Below are 22,790 nucleotides of genomic sequence, written 5' to 3' on the forward strand. Positions count from 1 at the left end.
AAACATTTGGCTAAATAGCTCAAATGTAAGAAGCGAAATATTGTGTTCATTTTGCAACACAAGTTAGTACTGAATATATAAATATATATATATTTTTTTTATGAAATGGGCTATATTCATAATGAAAAAAGAGGGAGAAGCGAGCATTCAAAAAAAAAGGATAAAACTTAAGGAGGTGCATGGCTACAGCAGCAAACTGAAAAGGGGAGGAAAAGCCAGCACACTCACGATCCCTTTGACAAATTTTTATTGCAAGCAAATATTTTTTACAGCAATTTCCTGGATTTTCCTCCCCTTTTCAATGGGCTTTATTCATCCCAGCATAATTTGTGTTTCATTTTAAACTCAGTAACAGCTACAAACTGTAGCAGTAGTAAAAGTGGTAGTAATAGTAGTAGTAGACGTAGTAGTTAAAACAGTGGTAGCAGTAATACTGGTGGTGCCAATTTATGCACAGTCAGCCTGGAGTGTGAGTGTCTGCATTGTTTCTCAGGATCAGATATTTTCCAGCAATTAATTCAGAACATTTTCACAGTCAGGTGCTGTCACAAAGTAAGTTGTCGGACAAATGAACAAGTCAGTTGTCGTCGTCATCAGTCCTGGCACATACAATAAGTTTTAACAATGATAAATGAGAACAGCTGGACGCATCAACAAACAAGTTTTCAATACAATCCCTTTTTTCCTCATCCGTTATACCACAACATGATGACTGACAAAAATAAATGAGACATGCTGTTTAACATGATGAATTACTAAACTCAGGAAAGTGTGAATGTTTTTGCAAGTTGGTTTTCACATTCTGCTGAAACAAATGGAAATAAATGGTGACAGGAACATATTCGCTCCTGTTTGATGCAACAAAGTCCATGGAAGTTCATCCAAACCTTTGACTTTGAAATATCTGAAATTTGGACACTCAAATAAGACAACTAAGGAGCTCAGAGGCTGATGACACACACAAGTGGGGCCAACTGTATTCTGCATTTAGCTGTGTGGCTCTGCTTTCTGTATAAGAGAACAATGGCTCAGCTGGCACACAGTGGTTTTTTCATCATGTGATGTCAGCTTAAGCTTTTTATCAAACATCCCCCTGTGAAAAATGGATGCAGGGGGAATGAAATAAAAAAGAAAAACAACAACTGGATATTTGAATGTGGAATAATTCAACAGAAGGCTCTCTGATTGCTGATCCAAAATATAATTGTTCTCCCCTACATACTGTGAGGCTTTAATGTTCATACTGAGAATTTCTATATCTGAGAATATGAATATTGAAATATACTGTGTATATTGTGTATTTACTTGCCTTATGTGTGCAACTTTGTGTCTGGTTGTGTATCTTGTGTAACAGTAAGAGGGTATTTGAGGGTAAAGAGTAGTGGAATGAGTTGTTTGCCAAATGCGCTCAGAAACGAGTGAATGGTTTTGCAGCTGTATTCAATCTTCACACTCTTTTATTATACAAAAATATATAATTAATATAGCACTTTAAAGTACTAATTAAAGAATTAATTAAGAATCAAAATGATAATCTAAAAAAGAAATGAATTTTAGCTCCAGCACTATCAAAGGGGAAACCTTACAGAGGGAATATTTAGGAGCATCTTTAATTACAGCGCTACAAATCCTTTAACATACGGTACAAGAATATGTCAGTAGTCCAGAGCAGAGAAAAATTATAGTTCAAGTAATAATATTATGTGGCTCACCTCGTTCCTCCAAAGAGGATGATTCGATCTCCAACCATACAACAGCACTGCCGTCTCCGCGGGCACGGGCCTTTCCCCTTCGGCTCTACCTTGTTCCAAGAAAAGGCTTCTGTTGTGAGTAAACACAAGACAAGAATAAAGTTGAGATAACAATATTTAGATGTATTGATGCAAAAAGGAAAAACCGACACACATGCACCTCGCTACTCTCTTTTGAGATGGAAGGCTCTCAGTAAAACTTCAGATTACATCGTTGCCTTAAATAGCTCCACAGAGGGAGCTTTGGAACAACAAATGTTGCAGCTATACAAACTCTGTGCCATTTAAAGCTACAGAAATCCAATAGCGTCTCTCATTGTAACAGGGGACCAGGATGAGGGGATGAAAGGGGGTGACGAAAGCAGGTAAACAAAATGTATTTCATTTCAACACAAAACTTTACATTTCAGAAATAGACACAAATCCTTTCTTCTGCTCTGCTCAAGTGCAATATCAGTGATGATGCTGAAGCTGTCTCAGTTGTTCCATATAAGGATGTATTGTGTAGCCTCAGAGGCGCAGAGCCAACAGCATCATAGCATCTCTATAGCAACAGGGCACTCAGACTTCAGTGGATAATTAGGAATATAACAAACATGCTGCCATCTAGTGGACTGCCGAGACCAAGTAGATATGGTTACCAGTAGGTACTGGGTTCATGATATATTACCACCATATAGTACCCTACATCAAGGATGAATACACACCCAGAGTGTTGCATCAGCTATAATAATAATACTGCTTTGCTGTGAACAAGAGAACAAGGTCTCCTCAGGAAAACACTTGAGTTGAGAATCAAATTGGCAACAAATGTAAGAGCAGACAAAGACTCGAGGGACCGAATTATTTTTAATTACTTGTACCAGTTTTAGATGTGAGTGTGTTTCTGGCAAAAAAAAAAAGAACAGGGTTTTTCCACACAAGAAGGGAGCTGCCAGCCACCACCACAAAACTAACAATGGTGTCATAAGAGAGAAGAGGATTGTCTGTGTGACACTACAGGAAGAAAGTGGGTCAGTGCCAGCTACCACTGCCAGCGCTGCATTCTCTCATTCTGACAGTTGTCAGCCCAGGTAGATCAAAAACAAAATTACCCTCACTAAGATGCGCCAAATCTGACATAAATACGTAGTGAATCACCTGGATTGAATTTCCAGAGGTCGTTGAAGTGCCTGTCCAGACGGGCATTGTATCCTCCGAATATGTACAGCTCTCCGTTGTAGGAAACTAAACACAGGAATGAGAGAGAGAGAGAAAAAATGATGGTCCATCATGAAGATCAGTGACATCAGAGGCACAGCAAATGAAACCATGTGAGGCAGTTAGATTGGATTTGTGTCATATGACCATGTGAGGAAAAACATACTCTCTTGTAAAAGGCGCATGCAGAATGACTAACACTGTTTATTTAGCCAGTAAACAAACAACAAAAAACAATGAAACTGAGACAGGCCACGCTGGGAAAAAGACTGCAATTTATACACAAGTGAATCATTAATAATAAGCATGAAAATGAATTCAATAAGTTCTTCCCCTGTGAAACATATGATTTACTACTCTTAAAAAACTAAAAGATCCATTATGTTAGTTTAAAGACTTGTGCCTCATCATTAACTCACTAATGAAAAAATTTACAAACACATTTGTTTAGAAATGATTACATCTGCTGCACGTCAACAAGCAGTATTCTCACCATTTGTTACTCCACATAAAGTCTCATATTGAGAAAAGGAAAATGCATTACGAGCTCAGCTATTATCCTATTTGTGAATGGAGATATCGCGTGTGTATGTGTCTTACAGGCCGAATGACTCCTACGCCCCTCTGGCAAAGGCTGTGTGGAAGGTGTGCTCAGCCAGCAGTTGGTCTCTGTGTCGAACACTTTGATCTTGTTACAATAGATCTCGTTGTTAGAGTGGAAGGGGCCGAAGCGGTCAGCTCGCCCTCCAAACACAAACATCTTTGTCCCAATGATGGTGGCCGAGTGGAAGTCTCTCCAGCGAGCCGGAGTGCCCTGTGAAGAGAGGAACGGCACATGATGCTGTGGTGACTGTTCTGCCTTCGCACCCCATAAAGTTTCAGTGAGGAGACGGGACAGGTCCCAGAGCAAGGACGCTGGATGTAACCTACAGACTTTTTACTGCTGCTTTCTTGAATAACACACCTCATTAACTGGTTTAAGTTGCAAACTCTCCAATGTCTCTAAACTTTCTGTTCTCGTCACAGCCCTGAGTTTAAAGCCCCATGTTCACAGAGGCAAATATGAAGTGTCTTAAGCAGCAACTTCAGGTACACAGCACCATCTAATGGACAACACTGGGTATGCACGCGTTTCAGACCACTTCAACACATTTCAAGAGTAATGTACTGTTATATAGACATTGTATCAATTATACTGTGTAAATCAAGCTATAACTAATAATGCAGTTTATACTGCGTTTACTAGTGAACACTAGATTAAATATACTGTCAAGTGAAATGTGACCCATTACCACTGGATGAAGCTATGCTCAACAAAGAGGCATGTTTCTACTCCCTTTGCATTTAGCTGGCCTACAGCCACAGCAAAGCCTTTCACGTGACTTCCTTTCGAGAATGTGCTGCCATTGTTTCCACAAATTGTATGCAGGCAAGCAGGCTCTTTAATTGGCTTTCTATGCAGAGCAACAGGCAAAAAATAAAATCTTGTGAAAACATAAAGGCTGTTTAAATTATATGAATAAGCAAATCGTCACTTTAATGAAAACTATCAAACTAATTAAAAGTGTTTTAAAAACACTACTGGAGACAATATCTGGCTTGGTGGTTAAATCTGCAATAACACACAAAATGTATTTGAAACAGGTTCAGCTTTACAGAAAACAGGTTTTCAGATTTTGAGTCAAAGCTCAGGTTGCACGTTGGTTTGTTTTCCAAAAGGAATGCTGAGAAATCTGAGAGCTTGAAGGAAAAAATGTATTATTTAGTCACATGCTCAAGTAAATCTATAAGCACAGAACTGTAATCTCCTTGATGACAAAATGTTATCAGTTTGGAGCAGAAACTAGTGGAGGAAAGAGAGTCCACCGTTCCCCAATTCACTGTAGGGACTGGTGTCTATGTTTAAAGCACACTTTACTAGAGGTAATCACATGAGCAGGTTGACTGCATACAAGCACAAAGGCTGTTTCCAAAAAGGGGAGTGTATATAATCCTCTGTGAGGCTTTTTGTACTTGGCCACCTACCAGGGAGCTGCATTACATTGCAGTGTCTTTGTATCCAGCCAATTTGACCACTGGGTGCTTGTGCAGCAGTACTGCCAACCCCACTAATAACCAAAGGTTTGTTGATCTCCAACAGTGCTATGAATGTAACTAAGCTTGTTGCCAGTCCATTCTATCTTTGTGTTTATGTGAGGGGGCGTTTTACGTCCATTTTTTGGGACTAAGAACTAAAGCAATTTATTTTATTTTGAAGAATTAACAACTAATGGCTTTAACTCACTCTGGCATTGATTAATGACCAAACCATGGTGGTGGTGTCCAGCTTGTGGATGTCATTGGAGAAGCAGTCAGCCTAAAAAACAGAAGTGGAGATTAATTAAAATTATGTTTTGATGTTCGGAGAGCATGCCCCACAGTGAGGAGTGATAAAGACTCACCAGCTGTTCATATCCTCCAAATATATACATTGCCTTCCCCAGGACACAAGCCGAGTGGCCATCCCTCGCCCCTGGAACAGTCCCCGAAATCTTGGGTGTGAACCATCTGTGGGTGTCTATGAAGCAGGAACAGTTTATGTCAACTCTCAGTGCACTTGTGAGCGACCTAACCTCTCATTTTACAGCCCTGACATCACACTCGAGTCATCTGCAATTGAAAGCCATCAGACACATAAGCAGGTGTTAGAACTCTCTGACATAAACACAGTTTTCGCCGCCTTTCACCACCTGAACATCTAACAGGTGCACCTCAAGGAAATACAGCTCGAAGCTATCACTTAACAGCAGGAGTTAGATGCAAGTGTACTTACTGACATCAAAGGCATAAAGCACATTACAGGCCCCCTCTGTGTCGTTACGCCCACCCCAGAGGTAGATAATATCATCCAGCAGCACAGCTGTGTGGCCATAGCGCATATACGGCACTTCACAGGTACGCTCGTGTCCTCCTGTTCTCACTGGAGGCAACTTCATCCAGCGCAGAGACACTGTAGCACAAAACAATCAAGAGATCAATATATTTACTCAGCTCTGAGATACTGACAATATATGCTTACGGTAAAATAAATATACAATATGGTAGCTTTATTTGTGAGACAGTCAGTTTTGAGATGGATTTCTTAGATAGTGTTAAACACCTGCAAGATACATGTGCAAAATATTTGAATCTGAAAATCTACCTGCATGCTCTAACTGTCTGACATACCTGCATATCTTTACCCATTGTATAGTAAAACAAGATTTCAAGAATTATCAATCATCTGAGGTGATGCCAATCTTTGCATTTTGGAATTTTAAAAAAATCACATTTTTTGCAAGGCTCAAAACTGAAATTCTGAAAAAACAGACATTAAAGAAAAAAGAGAAAAATAAAACAAAGGGCTTTTAAAAGACAGAAGGGTTGGCTGTAAAATCAACATCAAAGAGAAGGAGCACAAAGCAAGTGTCAGGATAAAATACTGAAACAATAGCTGAAGGTGGTCCCGTTTCCATTACAATCAGCTGAAGGCATCGAAAATCAAGGTTTGTTTCCACAGATCTTTTCAAGGTACAGCAATAGCAGGTAGGCACAAGCTACTTTAGGAAGTTGTAAAACCCTAAAGCAGGTGGCTGACAACACCGAGGGAAGACTCAGTATAAAATTGGTTACAGAAAAGAAAAAGGGAGCCGTTTTATAAAAGTTACAGCAGCACATTTAAAGAAAACACCTGTGTTTGTGGGATAGCAAAGGAAAAACAACTGACAGAGACGCTTTTAACAAACCGCAATGGAAGGTTTGGGGTTTTAATTGCCAGCTGCACTGAGTTACCGTTATAGTGGTGAAAGTTCAATAACCCCTGAAACACGCTGTTATCCTCACTTCCTAATTTGAAAAAACAAATATTTTCCTGCTGCACTACAGATAAAACTTTGGGGCAAACATTCAGGCGCAGATAATTTGAGTAAAGACAGAAGCCTACAGTAGATAAGTGAGAATTTAAACTATTTCACATGACATGCATAACCTGCATATACTGGGCTTCCAATGTGGGCTGAGTGTAAAATTTAAGGACTTTCCACTGACAAGTCAGAATGCCACAGAGCCGAAAATTGTATTCTTTTTAATGCCTGAGCTGCTTTTCAATTCATAAAACTGCAAAGGGATGGAAAACCCAAGTTTCTACAATAGCTGCACTCACTATTAGACAAACCGCTGAAGATGAGAGATTGATTCAAGAGTTCACATTCTGAGATTTTCCACAAATTCCTGGACATATGCTTAGATATGTTTGCATGTTCACCACCTACCTGTGTTGAACACATGCACATCGATCTGACGGAGTGTCTCGTAGTCCTCCCCAGAGCAGTAGCCTCCAAAAGAGTACACCTTGTGCCCCACCGCCACAGCAGCATGGTTGACTCTCCGCGGCCCTCCTTCTAGGTGCACTGACCAGCGCAACATTCCACGCGCGAGCACCTCCGTGACTGCCAGTCCTTAGACCATCACTTGGTCGCTCGCCTGGACCCCATCAAGCCAACACCATCCGAACCTGTGAAGAAGAAAACAAGAGGAGTAACACTTTGCTTAGGAGACCAGGGGCACAAACTGGGAGGGAGGGGCAATAAAGGAGAACACAAAGGGGAACTGTTTGTCCTCATGGGCCAAGAGTTGCTCGGCTCTGCTGTCGCTGACAGGCTCACAAGCCCCTGTATTATCTAAACTGGGAGAGTATTTTAAGAGGTGATTAGACCCACACCTACCACTCTTATTTCTTCCTGTTCACTCGTATCCCTATGCCCTCCCACTGCACCACAAAAGTTTTAAATATAGAATCATAAAAATAAATATGCATACCGTTTAGGCAACACCCTATCAATCAAAATATATAAATATCACCATATCCGCATTAAGCAAACTGTTTCAGAAAACGTTTAGTTACAATGAATGAAATGAGCATGTCTTTAATCCACTGAAAGAGCGCCATGATGAAAATGTTGTTTGGCCAGTTGTCCTTGTATGAATGGATGGGCATGCAAATCAAACACGCCGCCTACGAAAAACCTGTAGCCCTGCATTTAGGTGTCATCTTGTAATTCAACAATAATTCAAGCAAAAAGTTAAATATTAACAGATTATCATCCAAAAACTACCAGTATGACTAGCCTGCAACTTTTGAAAAGCAAGTGCCCCTGCTTTTTCTGTCCCAATGACTCACTTTCTCACTGACCTCCAACCTTTGTTTGCTCTTAAAAATAAACCCCCAGAAGAGCATTTAACTTAGACCTCTCTATTTCTAGCCCACACAACTCTGAAAAGCGACACGGCCCAGGTCTAAAGAAGCATGCAAAAGTGACTCCAGACTTCTAACTGAGCCATTGTTTTGTTTACCGTGTTGTTATTGCTTTGGAGCACGATGTGAAAGTTGCCACGTGAACTCGAGAGCACACCCGGGAGTAAACTGACTCCTCAAAATGCAGCAACATTCAGAGGGCAATGGGCATGTTGCCTCATCTTTGCTGCATTATATCGGTTTACTGTAGTTTACCCCCTCCCCGAACAAAACAGATATCTCTGCCGTTTCCATATTGTGTCATCCACATGCTGACTTTGACAACCGAGACAGAGTCTTTGTGAAAACTGACCTGGGTGGGGAGCAGACCCTTCACCCTCCTGACCCACTGAGCAGGATACTGTTGATATCAGATGACTTAGCTATGGCAACTTCATAAGACACCACACTAGCTTTGTACAGACTGGAACTCAGTTGACAGACAAGAAAATCGATACACACTGCCGCACGGGTTTTGGCTTACCATCTATATCGGGGAGATACTGATTATTGATTAATAAAGCCAATCTAGACCCGATGACATTGAGCTGCAACACGGTTCCCTTCCCACAGTCCAGTGAACGCCTCATAAACAAGCTAGTCGACGTTAGCTTATCAGACAGGAGCAACAACACATATTATCTATAAAAACAAGGCTGCTAACAGCCAGGGTGGCTTTGGCTCACAGCGTCTGATTCAACAACAGAAACCATGTATCGATAATAGCGCTCGTGCATCCAGCTGTTTGATAGGCAGCTGTCTGGGAGGAGAAGCTGCTGCTAGCCCGGCTAAAGCTAATCTGTAGAGAGGCTTATTCAGTTGTTAGCTAGCTAACCTCAACTGAATTTAAAAAGGGAAAGAAAAGAGTCTGTTTCTTTTTTAAAGAGTTAAAACAGCGACTCACTCTTATTTTCCACCCCCAGCCTACCGGTCAACTAATAGACAGCAGTATCAACAGATGAATATGGGTTCTCTACCTTTGGGTCGAGTCGGTTGTGGTTCACTGGTGTTTAGACAGGCGGTGCTCTCTCGTGCTGCTGCTGTGCTGTCCCGGGTTGCACGAGCCGATCCTCCCGACCGGCGTGTGTTCGATACCGCTCGATTCACGAATTAGCCACAACCCCCTTCTCTCATGTCCCACACTGATAACACCTTTAATCTTACCCTGCCCGTTTGCCTTTTATATTTATGAACCAACTGTCTGTTATATCAGTGAGATGTGGTTAGTTTCACTTCAGTAGCCTACTGACTTAGCTGGTTGACATGAGACTTAAAAAGTGACTGGCTCCTAAATTTGGTCAAGTTACACAACTTTTAGTGCATCTTAGTAATATTGTTGCATTTTACTTTTGTTATCTAGCCTACGGAAAATGTCTTATTTATGTAATTGTCCACTTAACACAGAAGCTGGTCAAATCTATGGGACACAGGTGGCATTATTGATTGAACTGATTTTCTAATTTATGTTTTACTGTGACCTGTATTGGAAGGACAGGAAAGCAGGGTTGTTTAATATATTTCCACAGAATAATTACAAAACATGTCGGTGCCTATTGCACTATCGTGACTTCAAAGTTGCAGCAACACCTGATAGTGATACTCGAAAACTCGATACTCGATTCGTTCAAATCACTCGTGAGCGTCAAGGAGCCCGCTCTGTCCACCGGGAGGGAGCGCACGGCTGCTGCGAGCCCCCACCGACACAGTCCTGACGTGCTGGGTGGAGGAGCGTCCAGCAGCGCCCCCTGCTGGCTGTGTTCACCCAGGACACACTGACAAAACCCTGTGTGTAGTAGCTTTCTGAGTTATGATTACCTGCTGTAGTGTTCGCTCCTACACAGTTGGGTTTCTTTTACCCTCCACTACACACTTTTTTTTTTAACACATTCTTTACATTCCTCAAAGAGAGGTTCAGCTTTTTCAACCAGTTTGGCTGCATTAACCTGTTTGAGGGCCTTGGACAAAACATTTTAGTTGGCTGGTGACCCCCCCTCCACACACACCTCCCACCCTGTGTGACTTGTATAGCTATTTAGGCCTACCTGTTGCCTCCAAGTTTCCGTTCAGAACAATGCAAGCGTGACAGTAGCAGCCTGTGATGAAACAGCAACAGCACCAACTGAATCCAGGCTTTATGTGTCAGTTAGACTGTGTTTATTTGATTTGATAGGAATATGTGCCAGTAATGGATTTCTTATTCTCTGACTCATGATCACGCCACAACATTGGGCCAATTGATTAGCTAATAAAGCCGAAGTAATTTTAATTAATAGAGCACAAATACCCTAATTAATTTGCACTACATTCTTTTCACAGGCAATTATGACATAGGCCTATCAAAGAAGGAAAAGCACAGATTTAAATGATAAAAGGAACAAATACTGCTTTTGTTTCAGGGTCATTGCACATCATTGTGGTGGCATACTGTTATGGCTGACTGTATAGAACAGAGCAATTGTTTATGTTATTAGTAATATCTGCACTTTTCCTACAACCCAACCCAATTGGTGCAAGGAAACCTGGGACATCTAGAGCAGCAGTGTTTGTCAAGGAAATACAGGTGCATAGTTTAGCACAGGTTCCCTAACTTAGTCAGGAACCACATGAGTCCCAATTTGTTAAAGAGGTGGAGGTGTTACAGTAAAGATAATAAAAGGGTCAATAACTATTAATTACCATATAAATTTCAGTTACACAAAATATGCTTTTTTCATGGCTTAGGTCTATCTATTTTAAAAAGTCTTCCTAATAACACAGCTTAAGAAGAAAATATATCTCAAAACACATCAGTATTAAGGCCCTGAGGGTGTCACAAGTTAGCAAGGTTGAGAATGGTTGGTGAAGGAAGACAATGGATCGAGCTGATGAAACCCCATTCCCGATTGTTATAACAAACACAGCAACCCAGATGACTATTTCTGTCACACACACACAGTAACATAATTGCAGCAGTAGATGGCGCTGTTACACATCATTTTGGATTTCCCATGAGATTAACAAGCTTTTCCAGCCCCAAATACATAAGACTGCCCAAAACGTTTCAAAGGATATGATTCACCACAGGATTACTGGACAGATAATGTGACTAGATGATCCAGTCGGTTCGGTTTGGTAGACTCTGGCAGTGTATTCAATAACTTGATACTCTGCGTTTGCTGCTTACGCAACAGCAATGAGGACTGAGGCCATGACAACATGCACATCAAGCAGTATCCCAGGAGATCTGAGTGTTTTGTACGCATTTCCCTGAAAAATACTTCAGCATGGCAGCAGCTTACTGATACAAGATGGTGTATTTAACCACATGATATGCCTAATTATCATAGCTTATTCCAGTGTAAGACTGTGGTCAAATGGAAGTTATTAGTTATGAATTTGTTTTGGATATAAAGATAGAGAAAGAGAAGTCCTCCATTTTGCAAGCACTTCTCCCAGACCATGTTCTCAATAAATAAGAATGTGCTCTTGGGCAGCTTGCCTTCATCTGAGGTTGATGTGGGCATGACTGACCCGATCTGACTGTGACTAAGGTCCAGGTCACGCGGTCAAGGATGAAAACAAGAAACACCCTGAGGAGGAAGTGGCTATTTTATAGTATGTGAAGTCTCATACAGAGAACATTAGTGGATCCCGTTTAACAAGCTGTTTCACACGTCTAGACTGTAAATATGACACCTCATGCAACTTGACTTTGCAACCCAATTTCTAAAAGCATTGGATTACAAAGGGGGTGGCTTTAGTGTGATCAGCTCAGTTCCAAATGGTCAGGCTGGAGTGAAAGTAGAGCCTTGTAAAAGGATTATGGCACTGAGGAGCTGAATTACAGCTGCCATGGATCTGCCCGTATCACTGCCCAGGTCTGGTCCACTTAGGAGGGGCTTTGATTGATTCATTGTGTGCAGGCATTCCACCCCCCATGCCAGCTGCACGTCATGCACAATGGTGAGATTGTGGTTGGGGCTGCCCAAATGACAGCTGCCAGTGGCTGTCCCTTGGAGCTCTGATAGGTGATTCCAGACCAAATATGGACAGCCATTGAAAAAAAAGAGAGGTTACAATAGGTGGAGCAGACTCCACAATGATGACCACTTGAAAGGCTAAATCATCTAGACGTGTCGTTTGTTGTTGTAGAGCCAATACACATGTTATGTCAGTTCAGTTAAATCCGTCTTGTGTTCTTTATCTCCAGCTGTTAGGCGCTGATGAAAAAATCTTAAATTCAGTTCTGTAGATCCGAAAAGCTGTCTACTCAGCAGTCCTTTTATGCGCTCTGTTGATGTTACACAGTTGTTGTTAGATGATGTTATTGTCTGGAAGTGGACCCAGGAATTTCTGGAAATGGCTTGGATACGTTTATTTAAATGATCACATGTCTGGGACACAGGATGTTATTTTGGGTAATTGTTTTGTTTTTGGGCTATTACACCAAAACCTCATATTCCATAATGATAAGGGATAATACAATGACATTATACTACGGCACGCATACACCTTTCCCTAATAGATGTTGGGCCTCCAGTCTCAGTCCATAATATTGGAATTATACCACTTTTTCAACAACAAAAGGAAAGTGAGTAGAGCTGGCTTGACAAGACCTGTCTTTCTTTGGTTATTTCTGTAGATAATCTAATCTCATAAACATTTAGAGTTTCTCTCCTGTCTGATCTCCCTTTTTCAGACGTGATATGTGTGAGATGTACTGTAGCTCCAGAAAGTGAGTTTCTCCCTGCCCTGCCCAGTGAAAGTCTTGTAATCTCTTGCAGCTTTACCCAGCCTGTTCTGCCTACAGAGCGGAGCCTGCCATCCCACCTGTCAGCATTTGCACAGATTGCGTCACCCATCTGCCCTGCTGAGCCACTCTTTGACACATTTGCTTAGTAGTGTGTTTTACAAACTTTATAGCCAACACATGTGGTGTCTGTCTGTTGTTATGCCTTGACATAGAGAACAGGAGTTGCCCAACTGGAGCATAGCTCTGCAAGTCAACAACAACTGCTAAAACCAACTGTTGTTCGGTATTCTTGGGTAGGCCCAATGATGGAAGAGCTTTGCAATGCTTTGTGGCAGAGAAAAATACAGCCTCTACTTAGAAATGGCTCATTTGGTTAACCTTTTTCTTTACCATGGCACATAAAAGCCCTAAGTGTGCTGTTATTATGAACAGTAAAACCAACTCCATGCAAAATAAACCAATAAATGAAAGGAAAGGGAGAGAACTGTTTGTTGATGTTGACATGAAAAACAAGTACTATAATAGTTAAGTATAATTTTGTAGCACTGTTTCCGCCTGCTTCTCTATTATATCCAATTATTGTATGGAAATTGCCTGAAAATGTCATTACCATGTTTTACACTGAGACAGAGCTATTGAAGTTCTCCCATAGTTTCCACTATGTCTTTCCATTACAATGGGCACAAAACAAGTAACATATTTGCAGGAAAGCACAGTCATCATGTTTGGGCCATTGCCTTAAAAGTAGTTATACTCTACACTTCTCAGTCATAATATCAAATCCTGCTAAAAACACATCCATCTACCAGCTCAGGCCGCTGCTTTACTACAGCGTGCCGAGATACACCACGGATGTTTAACGTAGTGATTTGACTTCCGCTGTAGCTGGATTAGGTCAACAGCATTAAGCAGTCCAGAATGATGTCATAGAGCATGATCTAACTCTGTGGCCAGATGATTAAATCATACATTTTCCTTTAATTTGGGGGTTATTAAATGAACAGAGCTCTTCTCTGTGAGTTACTAAAGAAGATGATTGGTATGCGCCTGAGGTCATTTTCTCGCTTATGGTTCATTTGAATTACTCTGAAATAGGAGTGAAATTAGTACTTTGTTGCAGCTTTTTATTGGTTAGGCTATGTTTCCAATTACCAATTAACCAACAAGCCGTAGTTTATAAGCAAAGTCATGTGGCTGTGCAGGGAGGTCGGTTATTGGATAAAGCTTAAAATCCTAACAGATGAGGGATTTAATAGAGTATTATCATTTCAACTCTGGCCATAAAAAACATGAAAACATGTTTACGCGGCTGTTAGGATTGGCAAAAGCAAGTTTGACCTTTGTAACTATTCTGTAGTTGACCTCTGACCTGAAAATCAAGAAAAAAGAATGAAGAATTCACTTTTTTTTTTAATCCATTAATCACTGCATCGCATGAGCAATAAAATGCAATGTTGTGTTTACTGAGAATGACACCTAGGTCTGTTTGGTTGGGTGAACTCTGGGAAATCCAGTTTTAAGTGTTTGTTAAGGTTCAGTAAAACTGCAGTTCTGTGGTTTGTTCTTGACTTCCATTAGAAAGGCTACGGAGCAGCTGTTTAGAATATGTGGAAAACCCAAATGAAGAGAAGAAAATGCTTCTGGTTTCAATTCAACTGCACAAAATAAGGCAGGTGTGAAAGTGCACTTAAGCCTCAGTAATCTCACTTTGAGGCTAAAAAGGTTTGCTTCACCGCATGTTTGCCATATGCATTGTTAACCTCCATTCTCCTACAGCTATTTCATTCCCCTTGAAGTCTGTGATATTGTTTTATTGACATTGTTCAGCTTTGGTTTGTGTTAGTGATACTTCTTACTCTCACGTAACCTATATTGGGACTAAATAATTACCATTCCACAGGGTCTCCTAGATTGACTACAACAGAAGAGACAACTGGCAACAAGAAGTATTTTCATGTGCACCACTTTAATTATGTGGCTCCCTTTCTATTTTTGCCCCAGGAGAGCCCCCACCTCACCCCTCCTCACCCCACACATTTGTTTCGTAGAATGCATGGCACCTGTTTACACTCCAGTTGTTGTGACACTCGCATCTGCTCCTATCATCCCCCATGTGATGCTCAAATAAAGTAAAGTTTGTGTTGTGTCATGCATGAACATATCTTTAGCCTGGAATGTGAGAAACACTGTTTAGTCACACGCAGTCTCTTAAAGCAACAATGTGGCCTAAAATGTAATTGACATATTTCTCTTGTCTGCAGTCAGCAATCAGCGCCAGAGGAGACTATCTATCTATCTATGACTGTATTTATTTGTGTGTTTGTTTATGTTAAACTGTGTTTTTAATTTATGTTTCTTGCACATCTCACATCAAAGAAGAATTTCCACTGCTTTTTGCAGGTGGACAATAAAGGTTTTCTGATTCTGATTCTGAACTCTAATACCCAGCAATTTCAGCAATTTCTGCCTTGTCACTGGTTAATCCGCTGTGAGGTTACGTTTTTTTCAGTGTAATATGTCGGTAATTATTCTATGCAACCACAAACTGTGGCTCCAAGTTTTGTCTTTTCATCGTACGACAGATGTTCATGTTAAAAAATAGCATCTGAACCTTTCAAAACTATAATATGTCTGCTTTGGTTGTGTCTGCGTCGTTTAAATTGTCATTCTGCTCAAGACACAGACAGTGTCAGTGTCTCAGACTTTTACTTTGGAAAAGAATACCTCTGGTGTTCGCGTGTTTGTCAGCTGAATTTTAGTATCAACAAGCCACGCATAGCTCAGAGTGGTGTCAGCAATGAGCTCATCCATTCCACTAACAGGAGGTGACATGAGTGAGGCAAACAATAACGCAGTGCTCTCAGGTAGGTCCAGCTTGTTATGTAAAGCCCTCAAGGCCACCATGTATGTCAAAGCAAGAATAAAAATTACATTCGTCTGTCCTGTATTAAATCCAGACTCTTTGAGTTGAAGTGTAATGATGTCTCCATGGTGAGATAAAATGAGTGTTATCCTCACTGCTTTTCAAAAAAAAAGATTAAAGAACATCTGTGGAAGTTTTTACAAGTTGTCTGTGTATTTATTGGTATTTTCTTATTTACCTCCAATTAGAAAATGACAGAGAAGAATTACCTCAACCAAAACATTAAACTAATCTGCAACGCAATAGTGGTGTTCAAAAATGACTCAAGATGTACTTTGGCTTGCCTACATCTTTCCATTTGCCTGAGGCACTCAGATGAAACAGTGAGCTTTTTCTTCTTCTGCTGTTTCTCTTGTGAAGTACATCATGATTACAGAGCAGATCCATCAAATGTCAGGGCATGTTAATGTTTAAATGTAAATATGTAGGCTCACCTCTTTCTTGATTCTTTGTTTCTGCATTCTAAATGTTTTAACAAGCCTCTGCACTTGGCAACACTGGCCGATTCGGATGTCAAACACACAGGCAAGCAATAAACCCCTGGCTGGCTCCGGCTTATGATTAAAGATCCTTTATGTGATTAATAGATCACACCAGCAGGTCAACAGAGCTTCCAAATAAAAGCTTGAAGGCACACAAACTGTTGCTGGAATGACATCAGAGGTCAAAGGTTAAGGCTCCCTCTCAAGGTGATTGATACTTTTAGAGAGGGTAAAAATAAGTTACAGCTTTTTTCTGTTATTCAACCTTTGATACGGGAAAATTGCTTCCTGCTGCCGGGGCACGGTTGCCATGTGAAACTATGATGTCACATAATGAAGTGACCTCATCTCGCCATTCAGCCTGACTGCCACCTGAGGGTGGCTTCGAATTGCACTCAGGGAGAAGTGAAATACTGGTCTGTGCAAAACCGTGTGTCCCTGTTTACTGTGCTTCTCAAACAAGAGCAGAATGGAGAGAGTGAACTACCGTCTACAAAGCATTGTTTTATTAGACGCCATCATAATTATAGGTTTGAATAACAGTTACGGGTTTGAAAAGGGTTTTGGCACCAATTCATGTTTAAACAAATATAAATCAATGAAAGAACAAGATTAGGAGTGCACAGCCATGCTAGCAGTTATGTGAGGCTGTGCAAAGGCAAAAATACAACAGTGCTTTGAGCTAAATGCTATTGTCAGCATGTAAACATGAAAATGCTATGTGGTGATATTTAGCAAGTATGATTTTTAATATTGTTTATAATCTTAACTCAGTGTTTGGGATAATATTAGCTCAATCTGATGGGAAAATGATTAGTGATAGTCATAATCCAAAGTGGAAAACTGAAAGAGCTAAAATGACGATGAGTCCTCAGAATGACTTATATTTCACTACCAAATCATATACTAGTAGATTATTCACTATTCACTTATTCATTCAAAATATTTCTATACCAGCAAAGCAAAATCAATTAACTGTCACATTGTCATTAAATGGATGCCAATTTTACCAACAACTTACCTCTGGCTGAGAAGCACAGGACACAAACTAACTGTGGATACAATTGATCATCTCCTTGATGATTACCTCATTGACTTTGGTGGTCAGACCTGAATGCAGACTTTGAAGTACTAGCTTTTTTAAGAGCCAATGAAAGTCTCTTAACCCTGTATAACTGCTCCAAAATTACCATTTCCTAACTGTACTGCCTGGTGTATTTTTCTAGCATTGAGACTATTATTATTGTAGGACAATATAAAAATCAATTTAGGAGTCAAAACAAAGACCCTTTGTCTTTAAGCCAGGTCTGACTCCTGCCTTTTTATTACTGACACAGACTTCTTACACTGTTTCTACTCACGATACCAGTTCACTGCCAAAGTTGGAGGCTGAATAGAAACGTTACGGGTTGCATGGAGGATTGCTGCACAAGGATACCAGAGATCATGGTATATTTGATGTCAGATACCTTGAAACAACCCACGCTTTGCAAAATGTGACCTATAAAATTCAAAGATATTTAATAAGGTGAAATATATTTCACACTGGGGCATTTGCTGGAACAATACAGCTACAGAGTAATAGGTAAAAAAGAAAAAAATATATATATGCGTCATGGCAGACGGTTGAGTTTCATTGTCTCTGCTTGCCTTCCTCTGCTGTGTGAAAAACTTGGCACTGTCTCTATCCAAACAATGAGTATTGAGTGACTAAGATGGCATTTTATTGCATGTGATGTCATCCAGTGCTGGAGCTTGCTTGGGCACTTCACGGTTCTGATAGGAGTGGGCATGTTGAGAGGAAATGTGGGAAACAGGACTCCCTGGATCAACTACCACAGGTGTGGGTGTGAACGTCAGCTAATAAATATGCAGTCTCGTCAGGTCACATATAGCCCCAGGTGAGCACCAGAATTGGGTGTCACAGTTGTGTTATGCCCCACACTACATCCAAGGGACTCTTCGGACTGTTTTACCACACATCTTCCCTCCAAACAGTAATATTCATTTATTAAAATATATTCACTGTGTCTACCTGTGTTTGTGTGTGTAAACGTAATTGAAGCATGACAAAAGTTAGTGATTACAGGATGTGGTACTCTAGCTGACAGGTTTTCCAAAGGGATTTGATTGAAGTTATGTCATAAGCTATGTTGCAACCCAGTCTGTGTTCAGGCTGAAGAGGTTTGGATTCGGGGGAAAAAGTCCATGTGGACATCTTGAAGTAAATTCTGTAAATGTGGCTTTTGTAATGTGTTTATATTTTCCCTTGTCCATGAACTGCAGCTGTCGTGTTGTTCTGTTCAAGCACAAATCATTTCAGTGCTAATGTTGTGTATTATCTTCAGTGGCTGGGGTACAAAAGCCCACAGGCGACCCATCTGAGAGAGAGGCTAGGTCATTGTCAAGATGTGGGTTCAGACAAGTGAGCGAAGAACAAAGGAATTTTTAAATGTTACAGATTAACAGATAAGCATTAGTACAAATCTATGACCTCACAATTTGATTGGCAATAGGCCCTGTGGCCTATTAGATTGTACGATTCATTGTCAGTCATATGTTTCAGAGACAGAAGAACTTTCTCTTCAAGCTTTTGTGCTTTCTCTTTTAACAAAGTAAAAAAAAGTAGCTGAACAGCATAAATATGTTTGTGTTGCTTTAAAACTTTTCCAAATACTTGTTGTTTTGTCTGTTTATGCTTTGTCTGGGCTGCTTGTGAAAATGTAAAAAGTTAGTTTGGGCCACAACGGAAAGTTTTACCTTTAGGTGATTATCTAGGCCTGACATCAGACATTAATCAGTACAATTTTAGCCATAAAACTAATAACAAAGACTTGATTCTAATGACTTAAGATCAAAGTTTTAGTTAAATTCAGTTGTGTTCTCTGTGATCCTAAGATGGAGAAGTTGTCCATTGTTGCGGTTAGGCCTCTCAGGGTAGTGAAAAGCTCAGGCCAAGCGCGGCTGACTTAACACACGTGAAGTCAGTATTTTCATTTTTCTGCTCCTTTCATATCAACCATTTTAAAAACTTCAAACCATTTCTTTTCTGATCATGATCCAGAGCACAAACTTAATCTTATCTGCGCTGAAACTTGACCAGCAGGCCAATCATGCCTTTGTGATGACATACACCAAGTGGAAAAGTACAGACCCCCTCTAGCTCCCATGCATATTCTCTCCTCCGCCGCAGCTATCACTCTCCTTTCATGCGGGCAGCCTTGGTGACATCACCCCCTCAACAAGTCTTCCAAGTCGTATTTACTGACTCTAATAAAATGGGAGATATCTAACAAGGGGTGATCACCAACCGGGGCCTGTGGTGAGAAAGCATCAGGGTTTTATTATCGTCTTGGGAGGCATGTGATATCAGCCACCAGGCCAGAACTAGTTTGTCTCCACCATCCATCCTCAAATATGCAAATAAAGGAAGGTGGCACATATAAAAGAGTGTCTGGATCAAAGCTAAGGTTTGAATTATTTGTAATGGATGTGGGCAGCGCATGAGACGTAAATGAGAGCCGTGAGGAGAGAGAGAGAGGACTTCCAGGGTAAACAACATAAGGAAGGTGTTACAGTAGCCTAATCTGACTCGGTTGGCAGAGGTGGGACACCTGGTTCAAATCTAACCTGACAGTGACTGTGCAAACACTGTTCCATCCTTTATAAATGTTTATGGTCTAACACAGAGCATACACAAACAAGTTGTCCCAACTAAAAACTATAAGTATTTTACATTTTACTGCTTTTTTTTTTTTGCAGTAGAAGATATTTAGCCACCACATGTACAAGAAAGCTTTTAGCAAATCTTATATTGTTGCTACTGTATAAGGAATGTTAAAGGGATAGTTCAACATTTTGTCAAACTGGCCTATAATCCCTATAGTTTTAGCAGTAGGTTCATTACCTTTAAGCTATTTTTAGAACGGTGGAGCAGAGCCGCAAGCTGCTCAGAGATACGCTACGGAGGCTCATGGGATTTCTTGGTTTCCCTCATCAAACTCATCAAATACACAATCCAACAACTCCAAAACGCTCTGGTGGACAAGTTGTGACCTGCACATTCACCACGCAATGAGATAATAACGGAACGTTACAAGACAGAGTTGTTTTCAAGGCCACCGACGGGAACGCACATCAACAGTTTTGCATGAATTTACCTCGAAAACAACTCTGTCTTGTAACGTTCTGTTATTATCTCATAGTATGGTGAATGTGCAGGTCACAACTTGTCCACCAGAGCGTTTTGGAGTTGTTGGATTATGTATTTGATGAGGGAAACCAAGAAATCCCATGAACCTCCGTAGTGTATGCTCTGAGCCATAATCCGGCAATGGGCTAATTTGCCAAAATGTTGAACTATCCCTTTAAATGACATTAGTTATGTTGTTTTTCTCTATGATCTTCGTCATATTGGCATGTTACACTACAAAATGTTATAACGATAATTCCTCTGGTATTTCTGGGGTCAAACAATACTTATTGACCAACATGACTGGTTTTTCAGGGTCTATGCCTTAAGGCGGCAGTGTAAATGTAAAACTATTATGGATTTCTGTCACGGAGTCAGAGTTAGAGGTAAAACTATTATGGATTTGTGATTACTTGCTTCGTGCTGTATCATGGGCTAAGCTGGGGATTGGCTGTTGCTTTGCCTTTACGCGGCATGACTTGCAAAAGCGTTTCGGTAGCCTATTTCTTTCCCAACAGAAAAAATTAAAAATAGATTAAAAATATCTCATTTCCACATGTTCCAAAACATCTGAGCAAACGCTGGTGTCGCAGTCACAAAGTGTACTCGCTGCTTACATAAATCACACGCTTTTAGAGCCACTCTCCCAGCAATATGAGGAAATGGCATTTTAAAGTTAGCCAAACCCCTTGAACTCCACCCATCTAGCCTTCCGTGAACACCACCCAGCCCTGGGCAGAATTTATCTCTGATTTCAAGCTGCAACACATTAAAACTCTTCCTTAGATGACTTCATCATGAAACCAGAGCTCTTTTAAAAGCATCATTAACTATGTCGACTCCAGGGCTACCTCTGCCATATGGAGCCCCGCTGAGTTGTCCCACTGTTGGCTCAAGAGCAGGAGTCGCACTGGAGACACATGAATGAATGCGTTTGCTTTAATGTTTCTATTTCTAAATGTTATGTCATTTTACTACATGGGTTGATATTTAGTGAAAACTAATTTCAAAAACACTGCGTTGTAAAACGAAGCACGCCATAACCTCACTTTAATTAGATTCACTGGGTTTTGTTGCAAGTGGTTGAACTGCTCCTGAGAGCCAGTGGGCCAGGTGCAGGGGTCACGTCAGAGGTTCAGCAAAGTGAAGAGTGAGAGTTCCTTTTTTGGGAAAAGCTTTCACCAGTGGAAGCAGATTCTTCTCTCAGCTCCCTGCAAATATTTTCTCTGCTGTCTGCCCCCCCCACCCCCCCTATCCCTCCTCACCCCCACCCAGTAATCCCCACTCCCCACACGTACTCACGCCACCCCTGCCATTCCAATCAGTCAGCCCAGCATGTGCTCTGTTGAACCCTGGCCACCATTAAGGAGTGGTAGGGGTTATCATCTGTTTGACTGTTATTTGCCCCCCGACACTTGTCACAACAGCAGCTCTGAGGTTTAAGGAGCAGAGCCACGGGGACGTTCTGCTCCATTCAGCTGTAACCTGTGTGACAACTGCTCCTCACTGATGGGGACAGAGGAGACTCAGAGCTGAGGAAAGCACTTTCAGTCCTGGACAGGCAGCCTTCACATGAGCCTCTGAAGCTTATTCTCCTCACATCTGACCACACTACATTGGACTTTTTTTCTTTTTCTTTTCTTTTTTTCAAAGCTTCTGACGGACTTTTTGCTTTGCAATTTTTGCACCTCAGGACTGAATCTGTTCCTCTGCACTTCCACGAGGTGGAGGTAAGGTAGAGGCTGTGTGTGTGTGTGTTAGTGTGAGTGTGTTCAAGCTGAGGATATTACCTCATAGAGGATAAGCTGTGATTGAAGAGGTCTAACAGAGGTCTCTCACTCTGACTCCATTACTCTTATCTGGGCAGATTTTCTGTTCGGGTTCAGAGGGGAAGTTTTGACAGCCAGGCTTTACAGCCCCCTCTCTGCTCTGTCGCTCCTGACAGAGAGAAAGAGAAAGAGAGAAAGAGAGAGAGAGTGAGTGAGTGGAGAGGTGGTGACTTCATCCCCTCTCTTAACCAGCCCTCCTCTTTTCCCCTCCTTTTTCGAGCTGTCTTTTTTTTTTCTTGCACAGCACAGTCAGGCAGCATGCCAGTTTTCATCTTGCTGCGGTCCCTGGTTATCAGGCTCCTCAGTAGCAAACTGGCAGGCTCAGTGGCACAGTTCCTCAGGAGAAGCCTCTCTACAGGCGCTGCCCACC

At 41.1% G+C, this 22,790-nt stretch overlaps 1 protein-coding gene across 2 annotated transcripts in view; it reads right to left on the minus strand.

Moving 5' to 3' along the window:
• The window catches only part of klhdc3 (kelch domain containing 3), a 205,877-nt gene extending 196,569 nt beyond the window's left edge, over positions 1–9,308 (minus strand). For both annotated transcript variants that reach the window (XR_014595954.1, XM_083987644.1), the window contains exons 1-8: positions 9,240–9,308; positions 7,241–7,482; positions 5,764–5,940; positions 5,393–5,508; positions 5,236–5,307; positions 3,552–3,765; positions 2,892–2,978; positions 1,713–1,821 (exon numbers count right to left, since the gene is read on the minus strand). Coding sequence is in view for 1 of the 2 variants with exons in the window: in XM_083987644.1 (XP_083843770.1) it covers positions 1,713–1,821; positions 2,892–2,978; positions 3,552–3,765; positions 5,236–5,307; positions 5,393–5,508; positions 5,764–5,940; positions 7,241–7,394 (929 nt within the window). In the remaining variant the exon portion in view is untranslated. The remainder of the gene's footprint in view (positions 1–1,712; positions 1,822–2,891; positions 2,979–3,551; positions 3,766–5,235; positions 5,308–5,392; positions 5,509–5,763; positions 5,941–7,240; positions 7,483–9,239) is intronic.
• Positions 9,309–22,790: the final 13,482 nt, after the last annotated feature.

The sequence above is a fragment of the Trachurus trachurus genome (genome assembly GCF_905171665.1).
Source record: "Trachurus trachurus genome assembly, chromosome: 15".
Taxonomy (NCBI): Eukaryota; Metazoa; Chordata; class Actinopteri; order Carangiformes; family Carangidae; genus Trachurus; species Trachurus trachurus.